Source organism: Scomber scombrus, chromosome 3, assembly GCF_963691925.1.
Source record: "Scomber scombrus chromosome 3, fScoSco1.1, whole genome shotgun sequence".
NCBI lineage: Eukaryota > Metazoa > Chordata > Actinopteri > Scombriformes > Scombridae > Scomber > Scomber scombrus.
In genome coordinates this window covers 22,216,845-22,231,383 of record NC_084972.1, presented here as the reverse complement: position 1 = coordinate 22,231,383, position 14,539 = coordinate 22,216,845, and the positions used below count along the sequence as shown (strand labels likewise).

At 38.4% G+C, this 14,539-nt stretch overlaps 1 protein-coding gene across 1 annotated transcript in view; it reads right to left on the bottom strand.

Annotated features, from left to right (window-relative positions):
- Positions 1–14,539, bottom strand: part of col2a1b (collagen, type II, alpha 1b) — a 49,285-nt gene that overhangs the window by 26,801 nt on the left and 7,945 nt on the right. Inside the window, exons 7-20 of the mRNA XM_062415619.1 lie at positions 14,058–14,159; positions 13,157–13,234; positions 10,888–10,932; positions 9,815–9,868; positions 8,206–8,259; positions 6,947–7,000; positions 6,157–6,210; positions 5,994–6,047; positions 5,792–5,836; positions 5,639–5,692; positions 5,273–5,317; positions 5,015–5,068; positions 364–462; positions 6–50 (exon numbers count right to left, since the gene is read on the bottom strand). Coding sequence (XP_062271603.1) covers positions 6–50; positions 364–462; positions 5,015–5,068; positions 5,273–5,317; positions 5,639–5,692; positions 5,792–5,836; positions 5,994–6,047; positions 6,157–6,210; positions 6,947–7,000; positions 8,206–8,259; positions 9,815–9,868; positions 10,888–10,932; positions 13,157–13,234; positions 14,058–14,159 — 837 coding nt within the window. The remainder of the gene's footprint in view (positions 1–5; positions 51–363; positions 463–5,014; positions 5,069–5,272; positions 5,318–5,638; positions 5,693–5,791; positions 5,837–5,993; positions 6,048–6,156; positions 6,211–6,946; positions 7,001–8,205; positions 8,260–9,814; positions 9,869–10,887; positions 10,933–13,156; positions 13,235–14,057; positions 14,160–14,539) is intronic.

Here is a 14,539-nt window from a genome sequence, read left to right as displayed (position 1 = left end):
CTTACAGCTGATCCTTTAGATCCAGGGATACCATCAGTACCGGGGTTTCCCTGTAGAGAAAAGAAATAAATAAAGACATTGAACACACTGTAATAATCATTACAGGTCCTTATTAAGTTACTATTCTGGGACTGATCTAATCTACAATGTTAAAATATGTTGTAGTTTACAGATTTTCTACAACTTGGTTCCCACAGTGCTTTAAATAAGTATCAATATAATGAAAACATCAACCATTAAGTGGGATATATTAAAACAAAATTGTTACTAACAAAAAAATATTTAATTTTAAAGGTATTTCTTTTACTATTAAAAGTATTTCCTATTAATTGAAGTCTTTTTTCCTAATACATGTACACTTACAGAAGCGCCAGAAGGTCCGGGTGATCCAGGTGTGCCAGACTCTCCACGGGGTCCCTGAGCACCCTCAGGTCCACGAGCACCAGTAGGACCGGCCTCTCCCTGAACAGCAACACAAGGGAAAGAAGAGCGATGAAATTAAATCAATGTCGAAAGAATTTGAAGAGAAAATGTATGTATAGTAATTAACAATTAGCTTAAATAAAATAATGACAGAAAAAAGCAACAAAAAGACTCATAATATCTGTTATACTTTGCTCATCAACTGAGATAAGGCATGACAATAAACCATTTTTTTTATAAAATAGAAAAGAAGGGGAGTTGAGATTCAGCTGAACTTGAACTGAATTGTGATAGAGCTGTATATGTGTCTATTAAGCCTAACAACAGGCGCACTCTACAGCATGTCATTACCAATGCTTCTGTATTTACAGCAATAAATATATACATTTACTTTAAAACAAAACCACCTAATAATACTTTGAAAAAGAACCACTATGGAAAAAATGTGTAGAATATAACAGGAGAAAAAATTTAACATGACAGAATAGAGCTGAGCGATATGATTTGGTTGAAATCAATATCACACAATATTAATAAGAATGTTTTATATAATATGTAATCATACTATGACAAATGTATGCAAAATCAAAAATAAATAAAAAATACTATAATTTGAACGTTTATGTTAAGGATAAAATGCTGTCATCATATAATCCTGATACAATTTAACTGACAGTTGAAAAACAGTTGTATCAAAGTATTGCCAAGATATATGACAGAAGAAAAAATGAGTGAAAGTGAATGTAACATGAGAGCTTGGTCAAAATTTAAGATTAATATTTAATCATATTCTTTTACTCAACAAAGTGAGACTTTATTAACAAAGTGAGAATTTAAGGTGAAAATGTTTAAACTGTTACTAGACATAAAAAGAGCAGGTCAGACAACCTTAACTTCCAGCAGACAGATGTGTAGGCATACTTGGTTTTGACTACAAACTCCATCTGAGTTAAAAAATTACAGCATTAGACCCATCCTGTAACTCAGTACATGGCCATCATGAGAAATGTTTTCAGTATTGGGAGATGAATCATACACATCATTTAATTAGAAAACAATGGTGAGAGTCAAGCCTGTGAGTCAGTTCAGATGTTAATCTCACATCAGCTGTCCATATCAATTTCCACTTCAGGTAGGCGTTACCTGAGTTTTCCTGTTTGTGTTGGCAGTGTGAAGCTGTTGCCTGCCGGTTATATTTTAGGCTAATATAATCTATTTACAGTGGTGGGAAATAACTACGTACATTTACTCAAGTGCTGTGCTTAAGTGCAATTTTGACGTACTTGTATTTAACCTCCATTACATTACATTTAAGAGGCGAATATTGTACTTTCTACTCCACTACATTTATTTGACAGCTTTAGTTAGTTTTCTGATGAAGATTTGACACAATGAATAATATAACAGGTATTTAAAATACAATATAATGTTAAAGATGAAATCAGTGGTTTTCAGTCTTTGATGTCTTACAAAAAGTAGTTGGGGTCACATATCAGATGTCTGAGTTGTTAACAGCTTCACCAAATAGTGATCTTTCCCTTTTAAACTTCTCACATGGTTTCAATTCAATAAATGTTTAAATGATACAATGTTTCACCAAGATTTTCAAGATTAGAGAAAAAGTCCAAAAACTGAAAACAGTTTTGTGTATCAGAACTTAGTTTTTTCTTTTTTCCTTTCCCATTAATCATCTCACGACCCCTCAAATTTATCTGGTGACCCTTTAAAGGGGCCTGACCCCAAGGTCGGAAACCACTGGACTGAACTAGCTAACTGTATAAGAAGGTGCAGCTAGCTCCACCTTAAGTACTTTGACTTTAATACTGTTGTCTCTCTGTAAACCAGGTCTCTGTGAGTGTGTAAAATTCAATATTGGTGCAGCCTGTTCATTCATCAATGTTTTTTTTGTAATATTGGCTTCATGGACAACTCAACAAGATTCTTGTCAAGCACAAGTACAGTAGGTAGTCATGTTCACATTGTCATGCTCACACTTCCAATTCAGCTACTTATTAGTAAATTATTTAAACTCCCATTAATGTGACAGCTTGCTTTACACCTTGACTATTGGGATCTGTTGTGCATGCATGCCCCTGCCCCATGCTTGCAATGGCTGGATACAGTGTATCACAGCGCTCTGAGGTTTGTCACGGGCTGCAAAGCTCTCATTCACCATTGCACTCTATATGACAGAGTTCACTGGCCTCCACTGGTCTTGTGCAGACTCACTGACTGGTGCATATTTATTTATAAGTCCATCCTTGGTCTGTTCCCCTCTTACCTTTGAGGGTATATCTGACTTAAAACTATAATCATTGTTTGTACTCAAATGTCACCCTCTTACTGTCCATCTCTAAGGTTTGCACTGAATTTGGCAGACAGGCTTTTATATTCTCTGCCCCTGCAGCCTGGAGCAGCTTGCAGACAGATTTGCAGCTAGATGAGCTGATCCCAACTAGGGCATTTAAAAATGGCGTGAAGGGTTTAGAGGCAAATTCAATTGGAATTTGTAATTGCTTCATTAGCTAGATCAGTTTCCTCCTGTCTGTCTTTTAAAGCATATAATCCTGTGAGCTCCTACTGTATATTTATATTTATATATTTTTAATGTTTGCTTGTATGTTGTTTGAAACACTATTGCTGCCATTTTGGCCAGGGCTCCCATTTCAATGGAACTCGCCTGGTTAAATAAAGGTTTAATTAAAAAAAAACCTTCTTCACAGCATAATTTCATGTGTACTTTTACTATGGTTTACACTGTTGCACTTATTACCAACCATAGGTTTATACTATGTATTGTCGTGTGCTGCTAATCAACACTACACAACATTTCATAATGAGATTGCCTGCCTAAATAATTCTGGTTAAGTAAGTGATTCATTATCTGTTGCCACATATCAACTCCATAAATTGAGTTAACAATATTATCGTACACTGTTTGGCTTAATGTGATAAAAGAAACAAACAACTGTTCAGAAAAACATCTTTGTGAAGGAAAAACTTTTAGAGTTGGCTGCTTATAAAGTAGTAGCATCAGAATGAACAAAATAATCACTATGCTGTCTTTTCAGTGTTTCTCATAAGTGTGCTATCCAAAGCCAAGTGCTTAATGTTTTGAAGACCTTCTGGTTCAGTATAAAAATAAGACATGGGCTCCTATTTAAAGAAACTTAGGTCAATATTGTGGGCCCCCCACCCCCCACCCCCTTCCACCTGGACACCAGCCAGAGATTTTACTGCACTGGTAGTTTTGCAGTTTTTTAGCATGCTGGTGAATGGAATTCCTTTACGATTGCTGCAGCATTTTAAGAGTCAATAGTATGACATAACAGAGTTTAAAAAGTATTTGCAAAAATGGTGATGTTGGCTTGAATTTTTTCTGCTCCCAAAGCTCACTAGCAAGGCCAGCATTTTAGTGGCTCGGTAACAACATTGAATACTGGGACAAAAGCAAGATCGTGTGCCAGTATTTTTTTTTTTAAATATGGAAAAAAAATGTCAGCACTTTAGAGGCAGTAGCTTGGCTGCTGCTAAATAATACAATTGAACGATTTATTTGGAGCTTGGTAAAAACTGTGAGTTTTCAGTCCTGGAGAATGGTTTAGTCAGTTGGGGTTCAAATGGTTTTGTTTCTGTTTTGCTAGATTTTTACTGTGTTAGTTTTGGATGCTTTTAACTGCAAAGCCTTGCTCATAAGGTACAGAAAGGAAAAAAAAATAAAAATAAGGCTGCATTTCACAAGCTCCCAGGGAGTTAACAGGCAGGCCTGATTTGAATAGACAGTAAATGGGCTCCTTAAGGTACAGCTTTACTAAGGTAATATGAGATTTTTAACGTTCCTCACCATGGGACACTTCATAGAAAGTCACACAAAAGCACGTATTCACACAGAGGAGTGCAGACTCTGCTGCAGACAAATGTAAAACTACATATAAGAAAAGAATGTTTATGGATGTAAGTTGATACAATGCATAAGCACACACAGGCACACGTTTTCATATCTTCAGCCCAGTTTTCCTTGATTACTTCAAGGGAAACTGAAAAACCTCCTAACTATCAAGGGGCTTGAAAAAGAAAGCAAACCACCGGGTACTGAGTTGAGCCTGCCTGCCATACAGGAGGAATAAATAAAGCAAAGAGGGAGAAAAGAAGAAAAAGACAGTGTGAGGGAGGGAGAATAACACTTAAAAAACCCTCCTGCCTAATTTTCCATACAGATGGAGATTTAAAGTACTTTTTAATACAGTGCCGCCTTCTCTGATTTCACTAAAGCATTTCAACTTGTCCCCACAGAGTCCTCCCTCAGCTGTGTGTTTTCATTTTCTGACAAAGTAACTTTTTTCATTTGATTTAAGAAAGTCTTATTCTAAATATATATAGCCTACTTCTCAAAACTTAGGTTTCTGTCCCTGTTATTCTATTTTGTAAAGAAGTAGTTAGAAGTTTAGTTGTAGGCTGACAAGTTTTCTCATATACCAGAAAGGGACAGACAGAGACACAGTTACTTTCTCATTTACTGCATAAACTCAACAAAGGTGATGATGAAAAGGAAAGTCGGGGTACTATAATACTGAGGTAACTAGTGACTTACCTTTGTACCAGGAGAGCCAGGGAAGCCTGGAGCTCCAACAGGACCAACAGGGCCCTACAGACAGGAAAAGACAGGCTGTGAGCTCAACTATTAATAACAGGGACATCCAGGTGTAAAGGTATGGAGACGATCATATTGCAGAGGGGTGTGTGGAGAAGTGAGCGTTGGAAAAAACTGGGATGGATGTTCTTGTATTTCTTACTAAATCTGAAAGGAAATTATGAAAATGAATTACATGAGACTCAAAATGATACTTACTGGGGGACCAGCAGGACCGGGCAAGCCATCATTTCCACGTGCTCCCTGAAAATTGTAAACAATTATCAGCACATGGCAGAAAAGCAACCTATCCCAGTATTTCTTAATAATGAAACATAAGTAGTTTTACACAAATTAGTAAAATCAGAAAACTGGTACAGAGGAACAAAAAGTTAACTCCTGACACAATAAAGTTAACTTCTGTGTTTGGTGCTTTAAAGAGAAAATCTCTGAGTTAGACTTTAAGCGTATCCTCCTCAATTCAGACACTAAGAAAGCAAAGTGAAGCATCTAACCCATCTGTTATGAATCAGAAGTTAAGTTTTGTGTCCAGCAACAGTTTTTAAATAGTAAAGCGACACTCACAGCAGCTCCACTGGGTCCGGGACGACCTCTCTCACCGGGCAAACCACGGGGTCCCTAATGTAGGCAAAGGGAGAGGTAAGGAAAACTTTTCAGTATATTATTAAATTTGGCATTGGATATCTTTTCTGTTGTGATGTCCAGAAATATACACACCATTGGTCCAGGAGCGCCATTCTCTCCAGAAGCACCAGACTCACCCTGTGGAGAGGAATGAAGACAGTCTGATGTTTTTGTTGCATTATCCTGCACTTAGTTCCTTTTGTGTCACCATCAGCACAGAAAGATACTGACACAGTAAAGGAAGTGATGCATTAATGAATCAGGAAACAGTGGCTACACACAGAGTAAACCCTACCTTAGAACCAACAGCTCCGGTCTCTCCCTTTGCACCATCAAGACCTGGGTAACCCTGAAAGAGAGAAAAGGGAGAATATGCACTGTTAGGCAACCAAGAATAAGAATTTTAAAAAGCAGTTAATTGTTTTGGAAATTATTAATAGACCAAAAAAAGCACTTACTCTGTGTCCCTTGATGCCAGGCAGGCCAGGAGTTCCTGGGAAACCACGAGCTCCCTGTGATACAAGATGAGAGTAGATGAAGCAGGTCCATATAAGGGATAAATAGATAAAGTATGGAACAATGTTGCTATTAATATGTGGATTTCCTTCACTGGAGAAGAGCCAGTGAGAAAGAATTATGTCGCAGCAGATTTTTACAACACATATGAAGATTCCTCTTTGAAAAAAAGGAAACATATTTAAACAGAATTATTTTCATCAAAGTGGAATTATCTAATGAAATGTACTTTGTCCAGTTTTGGCTACTACTGATTCTGACCACTAAACCTCAGACCAATAAAGGCTCTGAGATGATAATACATAATAAAGGCTCTGAGATGACAATAAACAATAAATTAGAAAATGTACTTGAACTCTCAATTCAAAGTCTAGAAAATGTGCCCTTTCATTCCTGTCAATTATAGAGTTAAGCAGCCAGCTGCTTTATTGTAAATCTGTATGAAGTGATCTGAGACAGTACAATTTTCACTGTTAACAATGCTATAAAGTATACATTTTGCTAGAAAAGTAAAGAAAAGCATATATTGTTCCCAAAGATCAGTCAAATATTTTAATTAAAATAATTTGTGTGTTGGCATTTGAAGCTCATTTCTTGAGAGCTTTTTACTCAGCTGGTTCTGCTCACCAGAAATAATCACACAACCTAACAGTATAGCAAGGAGGTTCCTTTACTAAACTGCTCAATATTTATGCAGTCAGAATTAATCAGAATCAGCCTGAGAAAACACACCTGAGGTCCAGTAGGTCCACGCTCCCCTGATTTTCCAGGTTTGCCAGCTTCACCCTAGAACACAAACAGAGAGGGACAATGATGTAACAAAAAATCCTGAAAATGCGTGAATTTTGTGTGAGTGTTCTTTTTAAAATGTGTAAACACTGTCAATAGTCTTTGATAGTTTCTGAGAGTGAGCACTCCTTGTGGACACAATGTGACATAACATGTCTGCTGCCATCCAGTGGCTAAAGGTAGGAGTGGCATTTTGACATCTTTGACGCCTGCATGAATAAGCTATAACAATGTAAATTTGTTTGATTAAAGAACATGAAAAGCAACATGTGATATTTGAACATGTTCAATTCCATATAATTCAAAAGACTGGATGAATAATGAGAAGCCCTAACAAGTAAAATAGCAAAAATAGTAAAAAGTAAAATAAAAAATTGTATGTGAGCTTCAAGAAAGAAATTAAAGATGCCATGTTGTGAATATCCATTTACAAGCACATAATGAGTGCATTTGGTCACAACAACAAAAGACTGCCCTACCAGTTTAGTACAAAGCTTCTGTGTCCAACTGATGCAAAATGCAACATGTTGTGGAGCAACTGTAGACTGGTAAACAGTATATTATTTAATGAATACATTAAAGATGTTTGACAGTAATGGCACACATATTATGTCTCAGGTGCAGATGCTGTCATAGTTACTGTGTTGCAGTCTAATCCAGAATAGCAAAGTTCATGGACTGTTAATTTCTCACTAAAACAGTATAAACTATACAATCTAAAATACAAATGTAAAACTTTACTTCAAATAAGGTATTTCTGTGGTTGTATAGGAGTAACAATAAAAACCTGATATGAACAGACACATTACGTCTTTAACAGATCAGAATATTTTCAAATACTACTGGAGAGATATTGTGATACTTACTTAACAACATTATACAAATAAAAAATCAATAAAAAATGAAATCAACAGACTGTGCATAATATTTGATGTAAAGAACACATGTAGCATTTCTGTGTTTTTATGTAAACATGTGTCAAAACACAATTAACGTATGATAATCATGATGGTGACAGTATTTCTGCCAGAAACACCCACATAAGAAATTTGTTTCTGTCACTGCTGTTTCTGATCATATTTGGGGAAATGTGGGTCATTCTGTGATGACAGTACTTATCTTTACCAATTGTCTGAATTATCAGAGTTTCTACTAGCTGGATTAATTTTTCAGTTTAATAAAGTTGTGACAGACACACTTACATCATCTCCAGGTTTTCCAGAAGATCCAGAGGGACCACGGGGACCCATGGGACCCTGTTAGTAAAGAGAAAACAAGGTAAAGTGAGATGCCAATAACCAACAGATGGCAACACAGTTACACAGTTTAAACTTTGGATAATAATTTATGACGTGGTGACAACTCTTTACAATCAGCACACAGAAAACACTCTAAGAGGAGATGCCAAATGCAATAAAAAGAGACTGTACTACATATGAGATCAATTGTTATTTGACGGTTACACTTGCTGCCATTTAGCAGCAGGATTTAGAGGCTAGATTACTTCAAAAAGATGGAACAAATACTTCAATATCCTCATCCAAAATCCTTCAAGTTAATACGTTTCCGTCTCTCTCATTCTGTCTGCATGTTTATTTCATAGCTTTTTCTCCTAGTGTGTGTTGATATGTCGAAAATTTTCCACTGTAAGCACTTTTCTCTCTCTGCCACTCTGTCTGGGCTCAGCAGGTTGAACCAAAGGAAAAACACAAAACACAGACCAGTAACAATATTATCGAAGAGATTTTTTAACAGCAACAATATATTTCCCAATAATTAACTGATGACATTAAGGGCATGTTGTTGGTCATTTTCCGGAAAAAAACAGCATGTCTGGCCTTCCACAACTGACAAGTTATTTTCTGGTAGGAAGCTTGATTTTAATCACACATAATGATGTACTGGCACGCTTTTAAAAGAAAAGTTTTCTGTCTGCTTATCTGAACTCCACAGGAGCAGCTTAGCACAGCAGTGGGGAGACCCTTCATAGTCTACCTGCTGAGGGAACGGGAAGGACAGGGGAGGGTAGTCTAGTTTCTGGACACTTAAGGAGGGGTAGGTTTTAAGGTCGAGAGGGTGTGAAAGCTGGGGCAGCAAGGAGAGGAAGGAAACTAAGAGGAACTATAAGGACAGAAAATCTAAAGGGTAATATCTACTGTTTAGTTAGTTAAGCAGTAGGGACTTATCTGGGGAGGCATACAAATGAACAGGAGAGGTAAAACAAACATAGGAAGTTGTCAGTGAGACATAAAATGAGAAAATGTAGGATAAACTCTCCTCTCTTTAAAGATATTGGCATACTCTGGTGCCAGCCAATAGCAGATCGTCAGTTTTTCACAGTTTTTCATTTTGTTGTCAGGCTTCACACAGATGTGGGTTTAAGACATGAGCACTCAAACTACTGACTGAAGACGGTTGTAAATGTTGAAATTTAAGGAGCTGGCAGGTCAAATAGAAGAGGTTATAAAAGTTAGTGGTGAGCAATGAAAGGTTAGAATATGTTAATAGTAATGTAGTTTATCTGCAGTCAGGTAGAGTGTCCATATGAAGACATGAAAAGGAATAGGTCAGTTTGATTTAGCTTTACTGATGTTCATGATTTTTTCACAATATTTATTTCCCTTTTAAGGTAACCCATTGCAGTCATTTAAGACTGAATTATCCACGTACAAAGGTAAACAGATAAAACAAGGTATAAGAAGAAGAAGACGAAGAGAGGTTTATAGAAGGCTGGAGGGGAGGTTTTGAGAAAGGCTATAGAGGAGGTATTCATAATAAACCATGTAATGTAAGCCAGGGAAGGATACTTACAGATTGTCCGGGCTCTCCAGCTTCTCCTGGGTTACCTTGGAAACCTTGTGGGCCCTGGGATGTAGAAAGAAGAGAGATAGAGATGGTGAAGTGATATTGTAACTGGTGTAAAGGTAGATTAAAGTAAGAGGATGCTACATTTCTAAATTTGACTGTGGATTTCTAAGTTGATCTTACTCGACTATTGATTATGAAGTGGCTCTATTACAGACAGGTTATGCAGTAAATCAGTGTAGGTTGTGGCAGATAATTCACTAATAATCTAGTTGCAAATCTTAGTTTATGGCATTTTTAAATTACAAAAAACTTTTTTTTGCAATATTATCATATACATGTTGTCATTAAAAACAACAAAGTGCTTATTTCCCTGTAAATACTTCAGCTACGATATCACACCACTTTAACACACAAGTCATTATCTTTTCCTGGGAAGTTTTCCCTGTATGAATTTTCAAAGCAGTCAAAGGTGGCCAAGGAGGAAAAAGTGCCTCTCTAAATGTGGACTGAGTGATTAAAACATCAAGTTGAGGCAAGTCAGCTGGCATTGCCTACAACTTAATAGCTTTACTCTGGAGGCTGTGAGGTCCCAAAGGGTTGAAAGTAACATTTGGTTGTGGGCAAAAAGCAGAAAAAAGTGGAGGAGTGTGTGTGTGTGTTTGGGGGGCGGGGTTCTGTGTGGGTGGGGGGGGGACTCTTTGGATGGTAAATTGTCAGGTGTTCTACAGTATGTCTGGGTTGAGGCATTGGAAAAAGCCCCGGAGCCTGCAGCTGGGAGAAGAAAGTATTCTCCATCTGCCACCCTCCTCCGGAAAGCAGCACTTAAAACAGGGCTGTGTGTAAACATTTATCTGTCAGTATGCAAAGTGATTCCAAGTCACTGGTCATTTTGGGGTCATTATTGTTATTAAAACACTCAGGGGAAGAAGACAATGCAGCAAACACACACCGTATCAAGCACGTTACAATTAGCTGAGGTTTAGCTGAGAGTATCCTGTCTGTAACCGGATACTGGATCTTGTCTACAGGTGCGCCCGGCTTGTGTGTTGTTTTAAGGGGGTAAAGGAGGTACTTACAGGTGATCCGCTGGGGCCAGGTGGTCCTCTGGGACCCATAGGGCCCTGAGGGGAAGAAGAGAGACAAGAGACAACACATCAGGATAATGACGAGACATTAAATTCTTTACCAATACACATTTTTCTACAACTACACAAACAACACTAACACATATAACACACTAGTAAATTTGGCAATTCTGTCTATGTCTGTTGCCTAGTTTCTGTCAACTGGTTTTTGTCTCCGGCATATCACCTGCTTTGCCTCGAAGCTACAGAAAAAACCAACAGCTCCACTTGTCAAATCTATAAATGGTTTTAAATTCCACAGTGGCATACAGACTTTTCCTTGCTCGCTATTCCTCTCTTTTCACTGACAAACCCCCCCTCCTTCCACTTCTCTTTTTCCCACCTACTGTGTGTTTCTATAGTTCAAAGGTCACCAGCAGTAGTGCTGTACTCTTAAGAGGAGTGTTTGAACTTTACATGACTTCTTACACATGGAATGCAAAACAACATAATGCTGACTTTATATAGATTCTATAGGTTAGAAATTCTTCACTCTAGAAATGTGAGATTTGAGGCATAAAACAGCGGGTGAGATTTCTTCAATTAAATTGTCTCTGACTGAATCGTAATCTGCTTTGTGGGAGCTTCTGGCTGGAATCACACGCCAAAGTAATTTCAACTTCAACTTCATGCATCATTGCTCAACAAGAGAAAATCACATTCTGTGAAGGTGATGAGCCAAATCCCCCTGTTGCTTTCTTTCTCTCTCTGTCTGCCTTTTCTTTCTCGTACACATACACAAAACATACACACTTAAAGAAAAACAGCTGTACTAGCACAAATCGGGCCGTCAGAGTTGGTGTCAATTAAGTTTCAAGGACTTCAGTTAAAAAATGCCTTACTAAAATGATTACTTGTTACAACTTTCCTATTGGACACAAACATATTCCTTTCAGTAGAGTTACTTTTATAAACCCTCATTTCAGCATCATGGAGAAGCATTATGCTTTAAAAAAAAAAAAAAAAGGGATTGAAGCCAAAGAAAATGTCACAGCATGGCACAGTGGTCCACAGAAGCGAATGAAAGTCACCTTTCAGTGGGTGTGGGAAGCCCTCACCACAGGGGGTAGAAACATATCAATGGACCTCTATAACTGTGTTTGAGGACATGCATATGTGTGCATACATTTCAGTAAAAGCGTTGTTTGAGTGTCTGGTACACACACAGGACCCCAATATGAGTTGGGGTCCTGTGTGTGTGCGCGTGTGTGTGTGTGAGGGCTATGAGTTTAACTTATGATTTAACACCAGTTCAGTCTGTGCTTTCACTTCTCGCTCCCCCGGCACGCTGGCAATCGCCAAAGTAAATGTGTGCTGGCTTCAAAAAAGGGCCAGATATTGTGGTGAGCTCTCAGACAGACATGTGGAAGGACAGTCAGAAGGAGTGAAGCCACACAGGCTGCTGCAAAACTGTCGGGATCTGATCAACTCCAGCCCCCTCCTGGCGTCTCAAACCTCTGCTGGGCCCGACACACTGCCAAGCTGCTCTGTGGCTCTCTAAACCAAAACTGCTCCCAGGCTGCTCTTCACTCCATTGCAGGCAAGCTGCCATGCCAGCTAACCAACATTAGCAGTGGTTTAAAATATAATGACGATCAATGGCTGTTTCCTTAGTTTATAAAATTACCCCACCATACTCCATGTGAGGTGTTTATTTTCCATCGGGACATTGTAGAGTCGACACTGGGGGAGAGTGCTCATTTTTATCTTTGAGGTTTCTCCAGAAAAATCTTAACAAAGGAGGGGCTAAAACAAAGGTGATGCTACAAACTGCTGTAACTTGTCTTAAATCTGTAGTCTGAGTTGTTTCCTCTCATCCTTGGTGTTTTTAAATCCTACTTGGGTATCTCCTCTCCTGTTGAAGAATGATGATGATGATGATGATGATGATGATGTGTCCATCTGCTAGTTTCCATATACAACAACCATGTGATGTATGTCTGATCCATTTAAGGAAGTTGTCTGTGCCCTTCCAGAAAGGCCAAAAAAAAAACCCCACTGGAATTGGTAAAGATTCTGCATTTTGCTCAAAGACATTTCAAAAGGGCAGATGCTTGCTGATGCAGATCTTTAACCCAGGTCTTCAGGTGGAAAGATGGTCTGTCTAAACTCCTGACCCCTCCAAAACTGTAGCATCCTAACAGATTCATAAGCATCCAACTGTTTAAAAAAAAAAAAAGGAACATGGGAGTGCCAGCAGCTCTCATCATCGCTCGCTCACCATTGGTCCTTGCATCACACCCATCTGTGCGCCGCCAGCCTTCTCGTCAAAACCACCAGCCATCTGAGCAGCGAAGTTCTGAAAGAGGCAAAAGAAAAGACATCATTAAGATTTTTATCAAGAGTTACAAAGGTTGTTTAGGTGACAATCTTGCCCTATTAGTGAAATTAAGCATTTAAGGTAATCTGCTGAATAATACAAAAAAAATCTCATATTGACAGCAGGGTAAAAGCATCTGGTTGGAATAGACTTGACTAAAATAATGAATAAGAAGAAATATTTGTTGCAGTTTCTTTGTCCATGAGACAACAAAACTAATAAGGAAATTATTGCTAGGGCCAAATGTGTTGTTACTAATTGTCAGAGTTTGGAGGATGCCTTGCCATTTTGGCGGAAGAGGGAATCAGCATTAAATAAATTGTCAACAGCAGAGATTATAATGTGAATCCTGATGCAGACAGAAGGGACAGAGGGCATGAGAAAAGTTTTAATTTCACTCCTCTTCACAAAGAGTCTCCTTGTTTCCCCCCACCAAAAGCTCCTTCCCTTCCCCTCCCCAATTCTATCATACTACCTCCTGCCCCTCCACCTCCCCCCTCGTCGATCCACCTCCTCCCTCCTTTTCTCCTGCAAAGAATGAGAGGCATTTTGTCTATTCTTTCTCTCTGCATCAACTCGCGGTTGTCTCTTTGCCTCCTCCTGACGCCAGCTATTCCCCACATCTTTTGTGCTCTTGTATTCTTTCAAACAGTCTTGTTTTACTCCATTTTACCCTTCCCTCTGCTCATTCCACCCAGTCAACATAAAACCCAGTCTTGGCTTGCATCAGTATTCGACCTGTCAGCTCCCATGTCCGCAATAAATACTAGCCCACCACCCCAGCTTGTCGTGGGACACTTACTCCACCAAGGCCAGGGGGTCCATTAGGTCCTGGAGGTCCAGGGGGGCCAGGGTTTCCAGGGGTGCCAGGCTCACCATCTCTGCCACGGGGACCAGGGGATCCCTGGAATAGATAATAATAACCAAAATAAGTTTAAAAAATCTTACTATGGTTAGATAATAATGGCCACTTGTAATTTGTAATTACTATAACCAAAAGATCAATAACATTACTATGTATAAGTTAAAATAACCAAATGATGCCAACTCTTAAGAATAATTATATGATATAGGGATGAAACATTACAGATTATGTTTATTTTAGGGTGATTGACTGTTCTGTCCAAAATGTGAGAAAACTGAACATAGTTTCCCAAAGCCTAAGTTGGCACATTCAAATGTCTTGGTTTGTCAGACCAACAGTAAAAAACCCAAAAGTATATTCAGTTTAATACAATTGAAGATTAAGAAAACCAGCAGAATACTCTGGAGAAAAAAACTGGA